The 23,040-nt window shown below is 39.0% G+C and overlaps 2 protein-coding genes across 5 annotated transcripts; one reads left to right on the forward strand and one right to left on the reverse strand.

Annotated features, from left to right (window-relative positions):
• Window positions 1-123: 123 nt before the first annotated feature.
• hagh (hydroxyacylglutathione hydrolase) lies at window positions 124-10,611 on the reverse strand. 4 transcript variants are annotated; one of them, XM_028454323.1, is made up of 9 exons: window positions 10,566-10,611; window positions 9,952-10,136; window positions 6,416-6,480; window positions 6,189-6,306; window positions 5,997-6,105; window positions 4,392-4,495; window positions 955-1,056; window positions 787-866; window positions 124-700 (listed from the first exon to the last, which is right to left on the reverse strand). In XM_028454323.1, exons 2-9 carry the CDS (start codon window positions 10,054-10,056, stop codon window positions 601-603), a joined length of 783 nt encoding a protein of 260 aa, XP_028310124.1. In that variant the 5' UTR covers window positions 10,057-10,136; window positions 10,566-10,611; the 3' UTR covers window positions 124-600. The 4 variants fall into 4 exon arrangements, with proteins under 4 accessions (XP_028310124.1, XP_028310122.1, XP_028310123.1 ...); XM_028454321.1 differs by lacking the exon at window positions 10,566-10,611 and adding an exon at window positions 10,203-10,362; XM_028454322.1 differs by lacking the exon at window positions 10,566-10,611 and adding an exon at window positions 10,214-10,359.
• Window positions 10,612-11,252: 641 nt separating this feature from the next.
• fahd1 (fumarylacetoacetate hydrolase domain containing 1) lies at window positions 11,253-12,146 on the forward strand. The gene has a single exon (XM_028454326.1). The coding sequence runs from the start codon at window positions 11,350-11,352 to the stop codon at window positions 12,007-12,009; it is 660 nt and encodes a 219-aa protein (XP_028310127.1). The 5' UTR covers window positions 11,253-11,349; the 3' UTR covers window positions 12,010-12,146.
• The last annotated feature ends 10,894 nt before the right edge of the window (window positions 12,147-23,040 follow it).

A 23,040-nucleotide genomic window follows, 5' to 3' on the forward strand; every position in this document is an offset into this window, starting at 1 on the left:
ATTAAAAGGTAAACTCCATTTCAGACAAACTCAACCTCCTTCGATGTTCTTATGAAAATAGATGCAAACATCAAATTTTATTTCAATCCATTGTATTTTATTGCTTTTAACAAATAACTATACAGCGATATGAATGAGTTCTAAGGATATATAACATTTGATGATAAAACAAAGCTGTGTTTTTAATGGATTAATTGAAAGAAAAGCCCTAAAATCCTCCGTTTTGCATTTTAAATATAAAGTATTAAACAAGTAGCAGGAAACTTCTCAGACACATTACCTCAGATTCTGTAAATGCTTCACCCTCATTAAAAGCCTGAACTTTAAACACTGATTAAAAAAATCAGTGTTTAAATTTAGTTTGGTAATTGTTATTACCAAACTAAATTTGTTCATTTAAAGCATTATTAAAGGATGTTTAAATGTCAAATCAGCGACACCAACCACTTCAACAGTTGACTTTCTAAAGCCATATTATGGCTAAATCTCCTGATAACAAGCCTTTAAACAACAAACATCTGTTTTAAACTGGTTTCAAGGTCAATCGCTGCTGTTTGCTCTAGAATGCAATGAAAAAATCTACATGAAACCAGAGGATTTTCACAGCTTGGGAACTCGGAAGGTGTCTTTTTCTTTGCGGAGACTCCTCATGGTCTCCACTGGGTCGCTCTGTTTCACGTGCTCTTGGACCGACTTCTCTCTGAAGAATAATAAAGACGATCTGGTTCAGTGAGGCCACACCTCTAAACAGGCGATGGTTAAGTAAACACAGTGTAAGTGACATACTTGACCCTCATAAAGGGATTAAACGTAAACTCATCAGCCAAAGTGGAAGGCACTGTGGGCTCGCCGTTGTCGCACTTCTCCTACAGAGGCACAAGTAGTTGATTATTTTAAATGTGAATGATCCAACGAGGCAGACTTGTTAGATTTAACATGATGATGATGAGAAACCTTTGCCCATGCCAGCTTCTCCTTAATAACTTCATTGTCTGGCTCCACATGACGAGCAAACTTCAGGTTGCTGACTGTGTATTCGTGACCACAGTACACTCGCTGGAAAAGAAACAAAAGAAAATGCAAACTGCAAGCAGTGATAAAGGGCCCTCGCACCGTAGTTAAATTATTCTCTGCATTTTCCCTGAGCGTTAGCAGCTTTTAAAGCTCTTTAGAATAGTTTTTTTTTTTTTAAGCCAAAATAAAAGCTTTTCATCGAAAAAAAATCCCAAGGAATACCACCAAGCGAAAATGTAAAAACAAACTTTGTAGCCTATATTAACAATATACAGTAGGGGTGTCGAGTTTTGGATTGATTCAAAATGCATCCATGTCAATTTTTTTTTCATCCATTTTTACCTTTATTTACCCAGGAAAGTATTTTCCACTGCAGGAGACATTGTAACTGCACAAAGAAGTTTCACTGAAACCTGGGCATGTTGACCAGCTTGTGTTTTTTCAATCAAATCTAAAAAGAAAGTACTAACTTTCTGCATTTATTTGTTGTTCTAGACATATACCTCAGTTACAGTTTTTCTCAATTGCTAAAACACTAAACCCTATTGTCTGAACCAAATGCTCAGTTGCCTGAACCCACTGATTGAAACAATCACTCTTTTGGCAAAACCATAAACACTTTTCACCTGTTTAGACACAACTTGCCAACACATTTTCATTGTGATGCACCCGTGCTGCATAATGGTGAGCACAGGTGACAAAAGTCAAACACAATTAAAGCACAGGTGTCACCACTTGAACACAACAACTCAAAACTGATCACACTTGTGGCTAATGATGTAAGGGAAGAGCACTGGTTTGTGAGGCCCTACAATGGATAGAAATCTGAGAGGAAGAGTTCGTGTGAGAGGAGGGCGAGGTGGTCAGCGAAGACAAAGAACAGTAATATCTGATGAACTCAGAGCTACTGTGATTGACCATGTTCTTGTCCATGGTATGAGCATGAGGGAGGCTGGACAAAGGGTACAACCAAACATCAGTAGATTCACTGTGTCCACCATAATCCGAAGATTTAGAGACGAGAACAGGTAATTACCTTTTTTTTTTGACATCATAGTACAGTATGTAAATGTTGACAGCAATTACTGTATGACATACTATAGAGCTGGTAAGTCCCGCCCATCCGTAAAACCCCACTGGACCTCTAGATTGAAAAACGTCAATCTGGCAAGCCTGGATACGGCATGCCAGGGGTTTTTTCCCCCGTTGCCTGGCCAGACAAAATGTGGCCTGTGATGTGGATGAAGTCCTGTGGCCTGACCCAGTACGGAGACATGATGCTGTGGCTGAATAATGCACTTACAGTATTTGTATATTTTTGTACTTTTTTACATGGGCTTACTGTACACAAGTGGCAAACGCATAAGATACGTGTAAATGCATAAGATTTCTGTTTTCTCCTTTTGTACAAGTGCTATGCACAGGTTCTTTGTTTTGCAACATGCATTTAGCCTACAGTGAATAAACATTTATTTCTCCAGTTTAATGTCCTGAGCATTGTGTTTTCTATTTTTCTACATAGTGTTTAGTGACTGTTCAGTAGTGTTTTTAATTCTGATTGACTTGGGGCATGATTTGACAACACAGTTCAGTTTTGAGCACAGATTGAACTGTTTTGAGGTGAAAGTTTGGTTTTGCAAGAAGAGTCTGACGTTTTGTGAATGTAGCTTGGAAATTGTGTTTTGTGTTCACAGTTTAGAGAAAAGGAGAGCAGGTTTAAACAAATGTGTCTTAGCAATTGAGAAAAACTGTAAGTTGCACTAAAGTCAAAGTTGGTCTAAAAGCCACAGGCAGATTGTATGTTATTTTTTTTATTTTTAAGTTGTTGGCACATGGCATGTTAAAGACAATGTTTTGAGTGTAAAAAATATATTTCATACATAATGTTCTCATGAAGATGTACACATTTACAGATTAGTTGTTTAAGTCGTATAAAGAAAAAAAAAAAATTGCAATAAACGCTGTATACTTTAAGATCGGGATATATCGTATCAGGATACTAATCCTATCGCCAGATGCCAGGGAATACACACCCCTAATACAGTTATTCTTATCAAAGTGTATTGAATAGCAATCAAATAAACACAAATAAAAAAAGTTTTGATATTTCTTTTTCTAATAAAAAAGTGCAATTAACAATCTGCAGTCATTCTTATAAGTGTTTTAATAGGAATCAAATGAACAACAAAAGAAATATTAACAAGTTCTTTAAAAACAAACATCATGGGACATAAAATAACGAAACAAAAACTCTTCATACCTCCTAAATGACATCTAAATAGCACAAATAATTCATATTATTACATTAACACCTGGAAAATAGTTCAGTCCACATATGGTTTCACATGCGCGCCACTATACGGTATATAATGGGCTTTCTGGAAATGGTCCAGTTTAACCCCCACGTCCTCACACAAACCAACACTAATGATTGAGACTATTTGTGTTCTATTTGGATGTTGTCGGAGGCTGCCTGAACTTAGATTAACCTTAAAAATATTGTTTAATATCTTAAAAACAAAATCAGCACAAACAATAGTTTTGGCACAAACCAGCACTAACACAGCACAAACGAGATCATTTTCACAGAGTTTTGCATGGGGTGGGGGGCCAGCTTCACTTAAGTCACAGACGAGCAGCAGGTGAGGTGAGTAGACATCGAGTGTGCCCGTTAAATGCACTACTAAAGCACAGCGTGAGTACGCACCGTCTTCTCACCCGCAGCACGGAGAGCGAGAGAGAGAGAGAGAAGTGCACTCTGTGGGACGTGACGAGGCGTTTACAGTCGCTCCCATCTAAGAACAATTAGGTGAAATTGAATAATTTCCCATGGCACACCTGACGATCTCTCACGGCACAGTGGTTGAAAAACGCTGCTTTAGAGCAACCAAAAGCGGCACAAATTGTCATTTTGCCTGAAAAAGTTTCTAAATGATTTTAAAATCCGGCTGAATGCTTCACTACAATAGAAAACAATGGAATGTTTAAAGGTGGGGCCATGTGACATCATTAATCACCTGATTTCAAGATGGAGGAACACAGGTTCTAAAACTCTAAAGTAGTCCCATTTTTAAAAGGCTAACAAATGAATCTGGTGCATAATAATGTGTTTTATTAGGAATAGATCTATTATGTACATTTCAAATATTTTAAGTTGTAACTTGTGTAAAAACAGTGGAGGATCCCTTTAAAAAGAATTCTTTCATTACTTTAACGACCATGTGTGAAGCCGTTGTTGGTGTAATGAGCAGTGAACTAAATAGATCATGGACAGCTCCGTGTCTACGTGCACTTGTGATCGTGTCTGCTTCTGTTCCAGATGGATTGATGGAAAACTCCCATTATATGATGAATATTCTTTAATAATGAATACTTACTGTTTCAGGAGGCAAGCGTCCCAGTATATCAATCAAAGCTCTGTACATCTGCTCTGCTGTACCCTCGAAGAATTTACCACAGCCGGCCATAAACAGGGTATCACCTGCAACAAGCACTTTCTTTAGTTCAGGGCTTTTTAAAGTGTGTGTGTGGTGCATGACAGGTGGGACACCACAAACAGGAGGACAGTTTCAATTTCATACCAATCTTCTTAAAAACCTTTCTTCATTGACAATAATTAACACTAAGAAAGTAATAATAAAAAGCCTAAAAATGTAGCAGAATTTAAAATAGCATTAAAGGAGAATAGGGCAAGATTTGCAAAAAAAAAAAAAAAACACATACATTTTAAGTCTTTTAATGCTAATGGCTGATAAAGTGCTCACAACAAACAGAATGAGTCCACACACATTTCTCCCTATTGCCTTGAACAGATTGTGTGATATTTGTACAGCTGTTCTGGGTACAAATTTCCTGTATAGTTCTGCAGACGTGACGTCAAATAACACTGGTGCGTGTTCTTGGCGGCTTGGAGAGGCATCCCAATAACCCCGTAATTAACAAAGAAAGACAAGAAGAAGACGGCTTGGACACTCAAAGAAGACAAGCACAGTGGACTAAACTACTGTTTGGTTCCACAGACGTACGCAGAGACATATGCACAGGTCCTACAGTAAATAGTCAATGAACAGAGAACATTTTCTCGTCCACCTCCAACCCAACAGTGAAAGAAATTACATATTTACGTTTGTTTTCTGATTCTGATTCGGGTTTTAGTGGTAAGCCCCGATTTTTATTAACAAACAGCTGTTAATGTCAACGTCAGATCAGTGCACGGGGTGACAAGCAAACGTCAAACACACACAAGGGTGCAGTGCACGCAAGAGACCCATCAGATTTATTTACACATTCCATGTATCAAAGATAAGGATAACCCATGTTATTGTGCAGAAAAATTAATGTTTCAACGGTGTATTCCTATATAATTGTCCTCTGCTCCATTCTCCCTACATTGGGATCCTGCTCTCACTGTTACAGTTAAAGCTGCATTAATCAGAGCTACAGCAGCTGCAGCAGAAAAGGAAGAACGCTGCACGCAAACAACACTATGTGACCGAATCCGACCAGCAGTCAAATATCTGTCAGAACCCGAACCATGCGGTGCCGTCGGGTCATGCCAGGGTTCGGTCGAGTGTCCATCCCCTAGTATCAGTCCTATTAGCTGTTCTCTGGTGCTAAACAGTTGATGCACGTTACCGCGGTGGCTTGGCTGATGGCTGCAGTTACACTAACCACCGTGGTGTCACTATGGAGTCTGATTTATACATCCTGCCCTATGCTCATTTAAATTCTTAGATGGGAATAGATAATGCGACCAGGGATAAAACGTAATGTGGAACTACAGTGCAAAAATAATGATTTACATCAAAATTTCAAGCATGCAAGGCTTTTCCGTGTCATGCTCGGTTTCAATTTTTAATAGAAAAAGAAAAAATAAATGTATCAGATTGTTTTTTCTGTTCCAGAATGTGAATACCGTTTTTTCCGTGGTCACTGAAAACCTGAGGCCCTATTCATACATGCATTGATCTGATAATACGTGCCTGTAAAAACTGCAGGAGGCTCAGTGCTGTCTTCTTCAGTCACATAGTAGCAGATGTGCCCTGTGGTGTGACAGGGCGTAAACAGGCATTTGACAGTGAGAGAGCCGAGCTAAGGAGAGGATAGAACACCATTGAGGGAAGGAGGATCACTAATAACTGAGCACATTATTACAAGCTGGTTGAGCCTCTGACTTTGAAAGTGTTGGAGTGGGAAACTTTCTTAGTGAGGCCATCGACTCGGTCGTCTCCTCCACAGACTTTGAGCCCAGGCATTAGCTTCAACAACTTCTCATTCCCACTAGCATGATCCCTGAAACACAGGATGGTGTCATTTCCTCTGGTAGAGATGTGCCATCATGCACTGATTAAAACACACTCTGTGTTAATCAGTGACTGTTTAGACAGAACAAATGTCTCACCAGTGGTGATGAGTTGTCAGAACTGTAGTGAGCTTTACACCGTGTTTTCGGACAGCTTCCACAACCTGTTGAAAACATACACCATGTTAAGAAGACATTCGTTCATAGGTTTTCCATAGGCGACAGTCAGGCTGTGTGTAAAGTCTGTAACTACACTGGGCCAAGGGTCAGAATTTTCCCAGCAGACACTGTGGTTCTCAAACTTTTTTGGCTCTAGTACCCCCTTTCTCTTATTTCTGAATCCAAGTACCCCCTTGCTTAGAAAACTATTTAAAAACAACTATAGACAGGGCTCGAGACTGCCACCAAATTGGTCGCATATGCAAGTATTTTTTCAGTGTGTGCAAGTGAAAATTTCATCTGGTCGCATTTGTGCAAGTGCGTAGGGTGACCTTATTTTGAAAATCCAAAAGAAAGAAACGGGGAGTTACGTGCTGAGGCGTCCGGCCACGCATAGCAACAGAGAACATGGGGGGTGCACCTAGGGGGGCGGGGGGTAGAGCGCGCTAAGCGGAGTGACTGAGCGCATATGAGGGGACCTGGGACAGGGGGTGGGGAAGAATGCGTCAAGCGGAGTGATATTGCATACACACGCAGCGCATACACGATTCAACCCAATATCAGCTGCAGTATGCCTGAGAGGCTTCTCAACACAAAATCGGATAAAGTCAGATATGAGGGCCTGATACTGTGGAAAACCTCATCAGAATCAGCATCGAGGGGTCAGAACTGATGGACTATGATGCCAGGCCAGATGTTCAGCTGTGGTTCTCCCAGGGGAAGAGGGTTAGGAGACCCCACTATAAGAGCTGGCACCTCTGAATTGAATTCCATTGGGTGAAGCAGTTTTGTAGACGACATGAAGAAGAGCTCCGATCCAAGTTGAATCTGTCTACCGCAAAGAACCGTCAGCATTAATGAGCAGCAGTCGATCCTGGTTGCCTGTATTTACATGCAAGGAGCTCTTCTTCTCTTATTCATGGTGTCCATGAAACAGCAGAGTTGGAACTGTCGCCCCCTGCAGTCACAGATTTTTTCGGCTCACAGATTTTGTGGAGGATCCCTTTAAGTAAACACTGTCAGCTGATTGGCTCAGCTGGAGAGCTCCAAGCTGAGAAGAGTTTGATGGAACGGTAATAGCCAGGATGGTCACGGCCCACGGGCGGTTGGCTGAACCAGGTTTAAACCGTAGGCCTGGCTCTTCTAAGAACACTTCAATAAAGTACCCACCAGGTGAGATTCGAACCAGTGACCCTCTGATGAGAAGCCCGCTTCCTTAACCACTAGGCCACCACAACACATTAATAACACTTTCCCCTGTGCCTCTAACCTCTGATATAATCTCAAATATCACAAGGTTTGAATATAAATCAAAGGAAAAAGAGGTTACCAGGCTACGAGGAAAGAGATGTGAAACTAAAAGTGAACCTAAAAGAACGTCACATTGAGAATGGTTGCTCACACTCACCTTACAGTACACTCAGAAATAAACATTAATCCAAAATAAGTATGATTTTATGAAATTATTACATTTATGCAAGATATAGGCCTACAGAATGTTGTAGGCACATAAATGTACAACCACACAAAGCATTTCTAGGTGAATGAAATATGTTGAATAAAACATAATGTGGCTAAAAATGTCTCTGATCCCTTTTTCTTGAACCACAGTGTCTGTTTTATGTGAGTTATAATATGTTAATATGTCTTACATATAATAAGATATGGGTTTTAGATTATTTAATGTTGTTCCAGGCATATTATCGCATTGGTAACTTACATGATTCAGTCTGTGAGTTTCTGTGAATGCTCAGATGAGCAGGTCCCTTTAAATGTTGTTGCCGCAAGGAATTGTGGGTCAGCATTATCTTGTCTCCTTTGATAAAGGATGCATCACTGTTTCCTAGGCTAAAGAAGGTTATGAAGGAAGCATTGAGCCTCTTTAACCTCAGCTTAAAGAGAACTCGAACGCTCCTATTTGTGCATATAGAAAGGGCGTTTTACTCCTGGGGTGTATTCCATAAGGGAGGTTAAAAAAAACTCTGAGTCTATCCATAAACTCTGGGTCAACATATCCCACAATGGGGAACTCTGGGTATCTGATTCCATTACAGCTGGTATGAAGTGGGTCAATCAACCCTGAGTATGTAAACCTTGGGTTATTTACGTGCACGAGCACGATAAAAAGCCATCATCAATGGAGCAAAGATTACACAAACTACCATGGCAACCACCCGGAAGAGAGTCATTTATTCACCCCGATGGATGAAATAAGCCGGCGTTTGCGAAATTTGAGCCTGTTCTAAAGGTGTTCACACAGACTTATAGTCAGTGACTATATAGTCTTTTAAATCGGTCATGATTAGTCATGCTTTTTTGTCGCTTCATCACTTCAGTGACGTGACGACTGGGGAATAGTGTGAATAATATGTGTCCGTGGAGGCAGGGCAGCCGCAGAAAGAGAGCTCATCACTGTAGGTTTACAGCTCCACTTGTACTTACGATTTAAATGTTCAACTTACGAAATCTCTAAAGAATGAGTTCACTTAAAATATAATTAGAATGTAAAAGGTGTATTCAAAGAGTATTCCACTTTCTTTGGCCCCAGTTAGTGTACAGCCCTCCTGCTACAGTGGCCGTAAAGACAACAACGGCCACTTGATGTTGCATTTATATTGATTTTTATTGTAATGTAGTTGCCAGAGTCATCTCGATGTCCAAAAATAAGTCATAAAAAAGATGACTGAGCCTGGATTCGAACCCCCGACCTAATGCTCTCAAGAGCGCCGCCTTAACTTGCTGTATTACAACGTGAAGTCAATGTTGAGCCTTAAATATGTATAAATTTAAATTGTCATCTCATCCTTTACATTCTCCACAGGTTTGTATCCAGGGAACTTTACTACAGACGTCAGTGGGTGTTTTGATGCAGATCAACCTCAGCGTCTTTCCCTAAATTATCTGCATCCACAAAGTTATAAAAAAAACTACCGTTTGCTAAAAAAAATAAAATAAAAAGCATAATATTACATGTTATGCTGATGTGAGCACGTCTGTGGCATGTGTGATGTTACTAATGTGTTTCAGAGAAGAGTGTCAAGGTAAATTAAAGCGTTCCTTAAGAAGCGGTGTTCAGGTGGGCGGAGCCAGATAGAAACCCAGGGTTTCTTTGATAAAACCTGCGTTTAGTTTATGAACAATGTTACCATGGTGACATACTCAGAGAACAACGTACCTTGGCTTGCATTCAGGAATGGGATACTCAGAGTTTCCCTCATTTGAGCCAGAACATACTCAGAGTTTGAACATAACCCGCTTTATGGAACACCCCTCTGACCATAGTTGTATTAGATGTTAGAATCTGTTATTAAACGATTGATTGATTGAAGAAAAACATATGATCTGACTGTCTACTACAAAATAACTTCACTCTAATCTAACACCTATCACTGAGAATTTATTGGTGATTAACTGTATACAATAATGAGAATTATTTGCAGTAATAAATAAATAAACAAACACTATATGAAATATACCTTGATGGGCTCCACTGGGTCGACCACAGCAGCTTCCTTGGTGTGAACATCGATCAGCAGGTACATGTAGTTGTCACTGAGCGCTGGGAGAAGTTCTACCTTCATGTTGGTTTGTTCCACCACAGATGCTTTCCTCACAGCGGTGTGAAGCAGAGCTGCTGCCTGGGCTCGGACCTCCACTGGAGCTACACAGAGAATTGTTCACAATCACTGCAAATAACACAACTGTTGACACATTATAGACCACCTACACTGAGCTAACCATGTAACGTAAACAGCGTTAGCACTATAGCTCCGTGTCACACGGATCAAATAGATCGACCAGCTCTCTATCACCGCTATCACAGGGATTATACAACAGAGAGCTGTTATTTTCACATGACTGCGTCATCGTCAAACGATAACAAACGTGTCGTAAGCACATGACGTCCTCCCATCCGCGCAAACAGGTGTGCACGTTAACCGGTTAAAGTAGAAAACATACCGAGTTTAAAGGTCGTCGCTACTCCCACTAGAGTGCAAGCACCACCGAGCAGCTTTCTGAATACCATACCAACAGGAGACTAAAGGCTCATTTAGTGATCCAGAGGACAAGGTTTCGCTCTAAAACTCACTTCCGCATTAGCCAATCCGCAGGGTCAACTAATCAACCCCCGAGCAATCGTTGGGCAACAAAAGGGCATTTATACAATTTTTTTCCCCGTGTGTGTATGTTTGAAGATTAGTATTTACTTAATTACATAAACAGGATACTTTAATACATTTATACACCAAACGCAAATCATTTTATCTGTAGGCGTTCTTGTTTCTTTGAAATTACAAATAATAATAATAATATTAATAATAATAATAATAATAAAATGGGACAACGTGTATTATAAAATACAGTTTCATGTAAACACATGGACTTGTTGCCAGGTGGCTAATTTCCACCCCCTGTCCCATTAGCAGGTTGGTGTAAACATAAAACAAACATCAGTAATGGAATAAAACACACAGGGGATATAAAAATAAAAAAAGACAGGTAACATAACAGGTAATATATATTTTACGTGTTTGTACTTTTGACAGTGTAAATATTACTAAAAGAGCCAACATTTTCTTTTAGACCTGAAGACAATTTGTTTAAAATTATATTTTTAAAAATGTGTCTTTTTGGGTATAGCATGTATGTGAACGTCGTGTGTGTTATTGTTTAGACATGTTGAATTTGTTGTGTCAGCATTTTGAGCAATAGGTGCCACGTCCTGCTTTTGAAACGCATAGTTGACGCCAGTGATTTTCTGTGTTTGTCCCTCTTGACTTGCCGTAGGTTATTCATTTGTTGTGGTGTCGGTCAAAGTTTAGTCAAACTGCTGATTTCCACCTGAAACCAGAACCAGGCCACCTCTGTGCACTATGACATCCAGGAATATATCCCGGTTCTGGGAATGGGGACGGAAGATCATCTGCGTGGGGAGGAATTACGCAGATCACGCCAAAGAGCTGAAGAACGCGGTTCCCACGGAGCCCGTGATTTTCTTGAAGCCACCCTCTTCCTACGTCACAGAGGGATCCCCCATCCTGATCCCGGCCTACACCAGCGACCTGCACCATGAGGTGGAGCTGGGGGTGGTCATAGGGAAGGGGGGGACGTCCATCCCACAGTGTGAGGCCATGGATCACGTGGCTGGTTACGCTCTGTGCCTGGACATGACGGCACGGGACGTCCAGGATCAGTGTAAGTCCCAGGGTCTCCCCTGGACTCTGGCCAAGGCCTTCAACACCTCGTGCCCGGTCAGCGCCTTCATCCCCAAAGAGCGCGTGCCCGACCCCGGTCACGTGACGCTGTGGCTGAAGGTGAACGAGCACGTGAAGCAGAGCGGCTGCACCTCCCAGATGATCTTCTCCATCCCCTTCATCATCAGCTACATCAGCGACTTCATCAGCCTGGAGGAGGGGGACCTCATCCTCACCGGGACCCCCAAAGGAGTCTCTGCGGTGCAGGAGCACGATGAGCTGCAGGCGGGCATCGAAGGGTTGATCACCATGAGCTTTAGAGTGGACAGAGCACAATAATAACAGCACATACACATTGTGCATGTGACATAGATGTGTGTCAAAAAACAACAACTTCCATAAAAGAAAAAGTGTTCACACGCAATTATTTGGGTCTGAAAGTTTTTTTTCGTTTTTTTCTTTGATTGAAAATATTTTTGATTGAATTTTTTTTCTTTGGTTGAAATGTTTTATTCGTTGATAGAATAAAAAAATATACAAATGTCCAACCAATAATATGGTACAAATACAAAAAAGATGACTTCAATCAAATAATAATTTTCAATCAAAGAAAAAGTGTTGAAATACAATTAATTGGGTCTCAAATATTTTTTAACACTTTTTTATTATTAAAACTATTTATTTTGATGTAAGTAAACATTTTTTGTTTTTGATTGAAAATGTTTATTTTTATTTTTTATTATTATTATAATATAGACACAAATGTACCTCCACATGGAGCATTAAACCTGTGTTTTTTAACCTTTTTCTTGTCATGACCCAATTTTCATATCAAACATTTTTGTGGTGACTCCAGAAAATTATTTTTTCCTGTAAAATTATTTTTTTTGATCAAGTTAGTTGTTCTATGTTACAAATACAGAGTGGGTAGGATTAGAGCACAAAGTGACAATATGAGCCAACTCATATATTTTTATATTGCATTTTATTTGAACTATTACGGAAGAGGATTAGTGCCACATGTGATTTTTTATTTATTTATTTATTTTTTTTTTTTTATGGAGCGCTTACTTTAAAATCAGAATTCTGAGATTAAAGTCAGAATTCTGAGAATAAAGTGTGTGCAGTTTCAATTTGAAAAAGACTAATAAATGTTTAAGCTCTTTGAGTTTTTCGCCACTTCCTGCACTGTATATCTATTTCTGTGATATAATGTATCTTTGTTTTTTATTGTGCAAAATAGATTTGAAAAAAATGCATTATTACTAGACATTTCAGGTGACCCCATTTCATTTCCACGACCCCAAGGTTGAAAAAGCCTGCATTAAAGCCGAATCACTCAGATTCCCGCAACTGCAGTATTTGCGTGTCACCGGTAGGTGGCAGCACTGCACCACACACACTGATCACTGCCTTGTTCTTTGGTACAATAACAATAACTATTACAACCTGTTTGTGTTGTTTGATCTAATAGAGTGTTAGGAATATTTTCACATTTCCTTAAAATAAAACTACTGACACAAGTATTTCTCCATCAAACATGTCTTTAGTTATGCAGAAAATGGTGATTCTCACTTAAAAAAAATAAATAAATAAAAATAGCCCATCAATGCAAAGTATTAGCGGATGTTTTTGGGTGCACATATATGTGGGACAATGAATAAATGAATAAATAACTGAATATCTACTTGAACAAATAATTAAATACTTATTCTTTATGTTTTTGTTACCATATTTTTATATTTATTTCCTCAATTATCCATGCTTTTATTATATATATAATTGCATTTCCACATTTATGGATTCATTTATTTATTTACCTAATTCTGCATTTGCTTATTTGTTTGTTTCTTTTTTTTTTTTTTGTCATATGGGGCAGTCCTACATAAACTCTGAAGTAGGATTGGTTGGTGCAAACAAGTGCGTCTACAGATGAAATGAAACATTGCCATACATTCATCTCTAAAAGTAGTATAGGAGGAAGAGCTTTCAGTTATCAGGCCCCACTTCTCTGGAACCATCTACCAACCACGGTTCGGGGGGCAGACACCCTCTCTACCTTTAAGGTTAGGCTCAAAACATTCCTCTTTGGTAAAGCTTTTAGTTAGGAACCAGCTCATAGCTCATAATTAAGATGCAATAGGCATAGACTGCCGGGGGGGGGTCTGGCATGCTCGGTTGGAGAGAGGTTGGAGAGGGCGTTAAGAGAGAGGTCATTTAGGCTAGAGAGAGACCGGAGAGGGTCCCATTCCTCTCTCTAACACTCCCTCTATGTCTGCTTCTTCCCTTGTGTGTTTGCTCCTGTACTCCTTCTGGCTTTTGTCTTGCAGGTCCGTGGGATCCTCAGTGTGGAGTTACAGAGTCTCAACAACTCTGTCTCCATCCTTTCCTCTGCACACACCCAACACAGCATAACGTGGATGGCTGTTCATCATAGGAATGGGATCCACACAAGGTTCCTGCTGCTTAACAGAAGGTTTTCCTTGCCGCCATGATGAATTCATGTTGGGTGTGGGATACATATGTATGTGTATATACGTATATATGCATATGTGTGTATCCATAAAATGAAGAGTCCGTCCTTAAGACTGCTCTACTGTAAAGTGTCTTGAGATACCATTGGTTATGATTTGGCGCTATACAAATAAAGATTGATTGATTGATTGATTGATTGATTGATTGATTGATTGATTGATTGATTGATTGATTGATTGATTGATTGATTAATGCACCTGTGTTTGGTCTATGAATTCATATATATATATATATATATCCTTTTATTTATTCATTTATGCATTTATTTTTGCAATTATGTATTTATTCAAGTATATTTCATATATATTATTTATTTATTCATTTAATTTAGCATTTATATATTCATTTATTTGTAATTATGGATTTTTTTTGCCCCCTTATAATGTTGTAACATCATGAGTCGCAGTTTCTAGTTAAAATATGTATTTGCCCAAACAATCCATCCTTATTTATCTATGAAGCTACAATACATTCAGTTTAATTAATTCATATCCAGCTTTCTAAAGTAAAAAAAAATAAATCAACAAAAAAATCCTCAAAGATGCTTTTAAAAAAATTTTTTTTAGAATTTTTGATTAACAAAAAAAAAAATTCTCTGTCTGGGTTGATTCTGTCTGTTGATTACAAGTGTTTAGCTGATGTTAAGGTCATTACCTTATAGCAAGTTCTATTTTTAATTTTTTTGATGTCATGTTATCAATAAAAAGTTGCACTCAACACCGGGAAATGACTGCACCGGGAATAAGGTGCAAAGAGCCAAATACAATTTATCTCAAGGCATTTAAAAGAGGTTATACTTTAAAGCAGGTGTTCTCAACCTTGGGTTGAGAACCCCATTTGGGATCGCGAGACACTGGGAGGAGGTCACCAGATGCCAACAAGAAACAAAGAATATTTCTGAACAATTTGAGCCCATTTCTGGTTATTTTTTATTGTTTTTCTGCAACTACACCAAACTTGCCATGTTTTAACCGATTTTCATCACTATTTCTTGCCATATTTTGGCTCCTTTTAATGCATTTTTGCTACATTACTCCCATTTCTGACACTTCTCCATCAAATTCCAATGCCTTTTATGCACATTTTTTCTACTTTCAAGACATTTTCGGCACTTTTAAACCTTTTTCCACCTAATGTCACATATGTTGACGCATTATTGTCACTTTTAACCTATTTTCATGCTTATTTTTGCCAATTTAACCACATTCACAATTTGTCATGCCCATTATTTGCCAGTTTAAACTAATTTGCAACTTTTAACCAATTTCTTTGGTTTTTAAAATCCCATTTCACCACCTTTTTCACCATTTTTGGTCACTTTTAGCCCATTGTATTTCTGATTAAAACAAAGATTTACATCTTTAAGATGACTATATACTATGGCCCAAATAATAATAAACTTCCTGGATAACAGTGGATATTATTCAGATGAATAAATAAATGTGGTTATCACAGATTAATAGAACAATGGACCATCATTTTGCTGACTTCATGGATGGGCCCTATAAATCTCACCCCTTTATTCCCCCTTATAGATGGTCCTGTCTCCACATGACTGTTCTACAATGTTCATGTCTGTGTTCAACCACCTTCAGCTACAGTGGGGGTCCTTGCTCTCTGGAACTTTTATTTTGGGGGTTGTGGAATGAAAAGGTTGAGAACCACTGGTTTAAAGAATTAAAATAATAAAGAAAGCACAGCCATGAAACTCAATGGATGCTGGAAAGGGACTTACTGTATATCATCTATGCACACATAATTTAATAAATTTAAAGCTGTTTTATTTTTTTAATCAAATATGAAGACAGTTCATGTAAGCCTCAATCAATCGAAGATCATTTGCTTGGGAAAAAAATATGTAAAAGGTTGAAATGGCTGCTCGAGAGTTAGTTTCTATCTCTGCTGTAAGCAGTCTCTTAATGATATTGTTGGGAGAGTTTTGTGCATTGCATTGTGGGATGTAGAGTCCTGTAAACAGATGCATATAAGTGTTTTTGCTTTATTTTATGGAAGGCGAAACAAGTCATAATTAAATAAATAAAAACAATTTTGAAATAAATACCATTTACAAATTACAGACCCATTTATAATATGGCCATTAAATTGTTATATAAGGTAATATTATTATGAAATACGTTTTTATTAATCTTAAATATCCATTTCCACAATGGCCTTTTTATTTCATAATGTCCTTTTCCATAATGGCCTTTTTATTTCATGATGTTGTTTTTCAGCAGAATGACTTTGGTCTGTCAATCAAAGAACATAAGGCGGAGCCAGTGACGTGATTGGCTGATCCTTTACACAGACATTAGCAGCAGCACATACAGCAGTATCGATTCGTGGAGACTTATCACTAATGCTGAGAAGCCTGAGCGCAACGAGTGCATCACAGGTTACAGTAACACAGTCTCATTCTCCACTCGTCACATAATGACCATCGGTCAGAACTACTTAGCATCAGTGTTCGACGCACGGGGTACCCCTTTGGTGTTTATTTACGACGTATATTTTACTTCATTACAGTTCTCCCAAAATAATTAGAAAAAATACAATTATTAATATAATGTACATATTATACAAATAAGTTAAGTGCCACAAAACACAGTGACTCCACAAAACATATATGAATTAATTTGTTGTTCCATCCTTTTAAAATAGGAGTCATTTTTTGGTGCTCGAGTCATCTGACTATTATCTTCCTTTCAAGGCTACAGGCTACGTACATCTCTCTGTATCTCTTGTCCCGATACTCTTTAAAAAAATGGATATAAGAAGGTTTTTGAAAAGATTTAGAAAAGAAGAAAACCAGCCCAACCTGGAGTCCCACACCAACGAGCACTGATGATGATGGGATAACATAGTTTTCAATCCACTATACAACAAGGCCTCAATACCTTATGGAAGTATGAAACAATCCCTTTCTTCTATTGTTATAAGAAAAATTGGCTGGAATATTCAGTTAGTAAGAATGCAGTTTTCTACTTTGCATGTTTTCAAACTTGTGTTCTAATATCATTATAATAATCCTTTCATTTTCTAGTTTTCATTAGATGGTGCTATTGACTTGCTGAAAGATCAACACATCCTTTTAAATAGGACAACCAGACGTCCAGATTTAGGCCTAAACTGTTAGTTTCATATCACAGATGTTAGATCCACCTCAGGTGTGTAGTATATGTTTTCAGTGAAATGATCACAAACTTTTGAGACTTTAGGTTGGTTCTTCTTCTGCTGCACAATTTTTCTTCACAATGTAAATGGCGAAGCAGCACTGCACCCAGCAGTTCATGTATGGTACTGCATCAGAAATGAAGTAGAAAATGGCCTGATTTTACAGTAAACAGTAAACGATGCATCGACGAAATGTTTTATATATTCTTATGAATAATCTTACTAATCATTATTGTATATGTTACACACATTGTGGTTGCTGTGAATCTCAAAACTTGCTATATATTTAATTCTATTTTTTTTATTTTTTTGGTTTTGCTACAGTAATATACATTCCTTTAGCCTCATTCAGAGGGTCAAAGTTGGAAAAGTTCTGTTTCCTCCCTCCGTTGTTATTCCACATTTTGTAAAAAGTCAGCTCCAAACGGGCGAGTTGGATTTTTGCCCCCTTATGAGTCAAAAAACAGCCTGTTTTGTGGAACGCTCTGAAAGTGACTTTTCAGAGGGCTAAAACTCCAGAAAACAGGAGAGTTTGGGAAAATATACCTCAAATACTATGTCTTTTTGGGGTTCTTAGAACCATTGGAGATGGGTGAAAAATAGCATACTACTGGACCTTTAATGTTTTTCACTTCCAGGCAGTGTCTCTTCACCACCGAAGTTGAAGCAGTGACTAACGTCTGCTTCACATTCACCGTTGCTTTTCCCACAGACTTCTCTGTTTGCAGGATCAATCAGAGCCTCTATCAACATGTCCCAGGCCAGTCTGCTGTAACCTGATTCTGTGTACACGCCATCTCCCTATACCTGTAGGGCACTCTATCGCTCAGACTCACAGAAAAGTCCTCACCCTCAAGGTGCACAGAGTTTATATGTGTCCATCATTCCAATAGCAATGACAGATTCAATTGGATTTAGAACCTGGGAAAGGCTTGTTTTTGGCCCATGTTAGGGTTTCATCAGTGCACGGTGTGAAATGTGCTCACGGTGTCTTATCTATACCTATAAATATCACGGTTTATTTTCCCTTTGTGACATAGGTATTACAGATCAGCTCTGTTTTAATTTGGTTTGCACGAGTAACAGTCCCTTAAAAGACATCTTGTTTCTTAGCTGCTATCATCAACATCAATCATGTTTTTTTTTTCATTCAATAAACAAAAGACAATTAAATAAACGAAAGACAATTAAATAAATAAGAAACACTACTTTAAAAGTACTTTTATGAACAATGTCTTCCTTTGAAATTCAACCGAGCAGACATATTTGGCTGCATATGACATTGGAGGCGTTAGCATTAGCTGCTACCAAGGTTGGGTTCAATTATAATTGTAATAGCACGAGTGATAATTAATTACAATCATGTGGGAGGCTTTAGATGGAGCTGTGTTCTTCCTCTCACTTCAGTTCCACCTTCATCAGGCTTGAGCAGGACCTGTGGGCTCTTGGTTTGAAGTTTCCTGTGGGTGAACTTTGCAGGCTTCCAGTGGAAGTGGAGCCTGCAGTGACTAAATTATCAGTTCCATTGTTTTTCACGTTCCTCTTGGTGTTCTTGTTAGTGGCTTTTCAGCAGAATGCTTGCTTTAAGTTGTTTAGCTATGGATAGTACATTTGGCTGTTTTCCTGATTTGTTACCTCCACCTGGGTTTACAAACATTGTTACGTTCTCCATCTCCTGGATCCTCTTTTGGTTTGTAACACTTGCATACTCAATCTTGCATACTATCTAATGCAGGGGTGGCAAACTCCAGTCCTCGAGGGACTGATTCCTGAGACTTTTAGATGTGTCCCTGCTCCAACACACCTCAATCAACTGAATGGCTAGTTATCATGCTTCTGCAAAGCTCGATGACAACACATTGTCATCGAGCTCTGCAGAAGCATGACAAAAAAACAAACGTTTCACCATTCCACCAAAGACTCTCTGTCTTTGGTGGAATGGCCTGCTGCTCTGCTGTGACAGCTGCTTGTTCTAAAACATATTGAGCAGTGTGCTCTTTGGTTTTCAGCGAGAGATGACCCATAAGTTTCACTGGGTGTTTCAAGGCTCATTAGTCCAGTTTCTAAAGTATTAGCTTCTGCTATAACAGCTTATTTCTCTTGCTCAGCCCTAAGAGCATCAAGAGTGGCTTGTAAACATGCTTGTTCGACTTTAATTTCAATTTCTTTATGTGTATAGGAGGCTCTTGTTTGAGCAGCTTCTGCTTTTGCCCTTAGCAGTTCAATATTGGCTTTTGAGCTTGCATGAGATGAAGGCTTTCATGAGAGGATTGATTGAATGTCACCTTTTTGTGATTTGGGTTCAGTCATTTTGAGTTATTAACTTAATATGTAAAGGAGTAAAGTTGATGTGCAGGCTTCTGATAGCTGTTTGCACTTAACTTAGCTCTTTGAGATGGCAGTGGCTCCACGTGGGGGCTTCTGTAGCTTTTCTGTTTGCCGTGGTGCTGTCTTTTCACTGTAAAGGCCTTGCTAGAAGCAGATCTAGCGATCCAAACAGCTAAACAAAGATCCAGAAGCTCCACAGACTCCCGAAGATGATCAATGTCGTTTACTGAACATTTCTTTTTTGTGAAACTGCAACAATAAAGAAAAACAAGAAAGGTACATGTAAGTCTTGTGCTAAAATAACAATAGAAGGCTATAACTAGCACATCTACATATTAAAGAAACAAATTGCTTCCATTAGCATAGCGATTAGCATTAAAATTAGCATACAGATAAACACATTTAAAAGCACATCAAAAAACTTCCTGACTCTCAAATGTGCAACTAAAGGTCAATAAATTTAGTGTCTAATCCTTCTCACTCAGCAATACTTACAGACAAAACTTAAACAAACACAAAACATAGGAAAAACCAGGAAAGTTGAGCTGCCATGTACTGCAGTGAGATCGTTCTGAACAACTTCCTGTTTTAGTTCTATTTCTACTGTCTATACCAAGCAATAAACACAACATTGCCCACAGTGAACATAACAGATACAGTGGGGCAAAAAAGTATTTCCAATCGTGCAAGTACTCCCATTTAAAAAGATGAGAGAGGCCTGTAATTTCCATCATAGGTATACCTCAACTATGAGGGACAAAATGAGAAAAAAAATCCAGAAAATCACATTGTAGGATTTTTAATGAATGAATTGGTAAATCCCTCGGTAAAATAAGTATTTGGTCACCTGCACACATGCAAGATTTCTGGCTCTCACAGACCTGTACCTTCTTCTTTAAAACAAAATCGTAGACCTGCACCAGGCTGGGAAGACTGAATCTGCAATGGGTAAGCAGCTTGGTGTGAAGAAATCAACTGTGGGAGCAATTATTAGAAAATGGAAGACATACAAGACCACTGATAATCTCCCTCGATCTGGGGCTCCAAGCAAGATCTCACCCCATGGGGTCAAAATGATCACAAGAACAGTGAGCAAAAATCCCAGAACCACACGGGGGGACCTAGTGAATGACCTGCAGACCAAAGTAACAAAGGCTACCTTCAGTAACACACGCCACCAGGGACTCAAATTCTGCAGTGCCAGATGTGTCCCTCTGCTTAAGCCAGTACATGTCCAGGCCCGTCTGAAGTTTGTTAGAGAGCATTTGGATGATCCAGAAGAGGATTGGGTGAATGTCATATGGTCAGATGAAACCAAAATATAACTTTTTGGTAAACACTTAACTCATTGTGTTTGGAGGAGAACGAACACCATACCTACTGTAAAGCATGGGGGTGGTAACATCATGCTTTGGGGCTCTTTCTCTGCAAAGGGACCAGGGAAAACATCCTTCCATCAGCAAGGGCATTAAAGATGAATTGTGGCTGGGCCCTTCAGCACAACAATGATCCCAAACACACCGCCCGGGCAAGGAATGGCTTCAGCATTTCAAGGTCCTGCAGTGGCCTATGTGTGTGCCTGTTGCTGTGACGACAGTGTGTGTGATTGCTGCATGTGTGTCGCTGCTGAGCTGTCACTGCATGGAGTTGCTCCATTCCTCAGACAAAGGTCTTCTCTGCCTTTTTTTTCCTGGCTCCACCATGATATAAGTTTGAGAAAAGTGAATTTGTAGACAACCGTGTGGTTGTCTGGTCATAATCTAGCATTAGTTTGTAGTGGGCTGCCGTAAAGCAGTACAGGTCGGAGGCAGGAAAGTTGCAAGTGCTGTTTTCTGGCCAGAGACAGCAGGGGGAGATGAAAGATGCCCCAATCACCCCATAAACACTTGTATTACCCTCACAGGGACTATGAGAAGGATTTATTAAGGTGAAAAAGTTACTTTGTTCTGCTTTAAATGAAATACACGTCTCTATGCTGTTCTACTTCATACAGCTGCTCCTTGAAACCCACTAAAAAATCTGAATTCTTTTTCATGTTTGAAGGTTTTTCAAAAAAGTAACACAAAAATTAATTTTCCTAGTAATTAGTTACATTTACAAAGAAGTAACTCTGTAACTAACTTAGTTACTTTTGGGGAAAGTAACTAGTAACTATAACTAATTTTTTTTTTTTTTTAAACTAATTTGCCCATCACTGCTCATTTTGACATCAGACTTAGTATATTCGTATAGTAGTATATTCGTATGCGATTTCAGACACACCCATTGACATCACTGGGAGGTGAAGACACGAGCAGGAACACAAAGACATAAGGCTTGAAACTACACAAATACTTACAGAACTAACAGAGGGTCAAAAGGCCTAAACACAAAGAAAACCAAACAGACCCTGACACTACTTTAGATGTGTCTGCAGATGTTATTGACGCTTCTTTCATGAATCAAAGCAGCCAAAGCCTGCATTCACAGAAGCAAGACACCCCGGCAAAGATATTATAGTGATTCCCAGGAGGAAAAGTCCACCAGAGACCTATGTGATGGCTAACCCAAGAGCTGATCTAATACAATGCAGTGTACTGGTGCGTCACTATCAGCGAGTGAGGGAAAATAAAAGCTGGCATCGACTGTTCATTACGCAGAAGCAAATATTTAGTGAGTGTGGCTGCTTCATAATGACTGACGAACATTATCTACAAAATCTCTACTTTTATATGTGATTTTTTGAAAGATAATAAAGTTCACCACAGCTATAGGTAGCAGTTTGCAAGAGGAAAAAACTAACAGTTGCTCATCTTTTTTCTGTGTTTTTTGCCAACGTGTGTGAGAGGAGAGTGATTGGGATTCTTCCTCTTACGCTCAGGTGTTCCTTATTTCCTAATTACCTTCCTTCACTATTTAAATAGTGTAGGCGAAACACGACTGGTCCCTTGTTTAATTTGAACAAAGTTTTGACTGAATTTACATTTTATGTATTTATTCCACAGTAGGTCGCACCAGTAATCAGGAAAGTTCCCACTTCTTTTTCTGGCCTGAAATAAACCTCTTTTTTTTTCCTTTTTTTTTTTGCATAAAATGTCCTTTAAAAATGTCTAACATGTGAAAGTGTTTTGCAGCTTGGCAATGGTTGTCTGTCTGCGTTCAGAAAATGACCGTTCGTGATGCCGGCCCGTTGCGTGCCGCACTCAATGCCACCAGACAGAGCTGTGGTGTAGTTATTCTTAGAGGAAAAAAGAACGCCGACCACCAACACCCACAACCGTTGGAAGGACTGAGTCACAGGGATGCATAGGACATGTTGAAAGAGACATACACTCATATAGGGAGGAAATTGAA

Source organism: Gouania willdenowi, chromosome 8, assembly GCF_900634775.1.
Source record: "Gouania willdenowi chromosome 8, fGouWil2.1, whole genome shotgun sequence".
Taxonomy (NCBI): Eukaryota; Metazoa; Chordata; class Actinopteri; order Blenniiformes; family Gobiesocidae; genus Gouania; species Gouania willdenowi.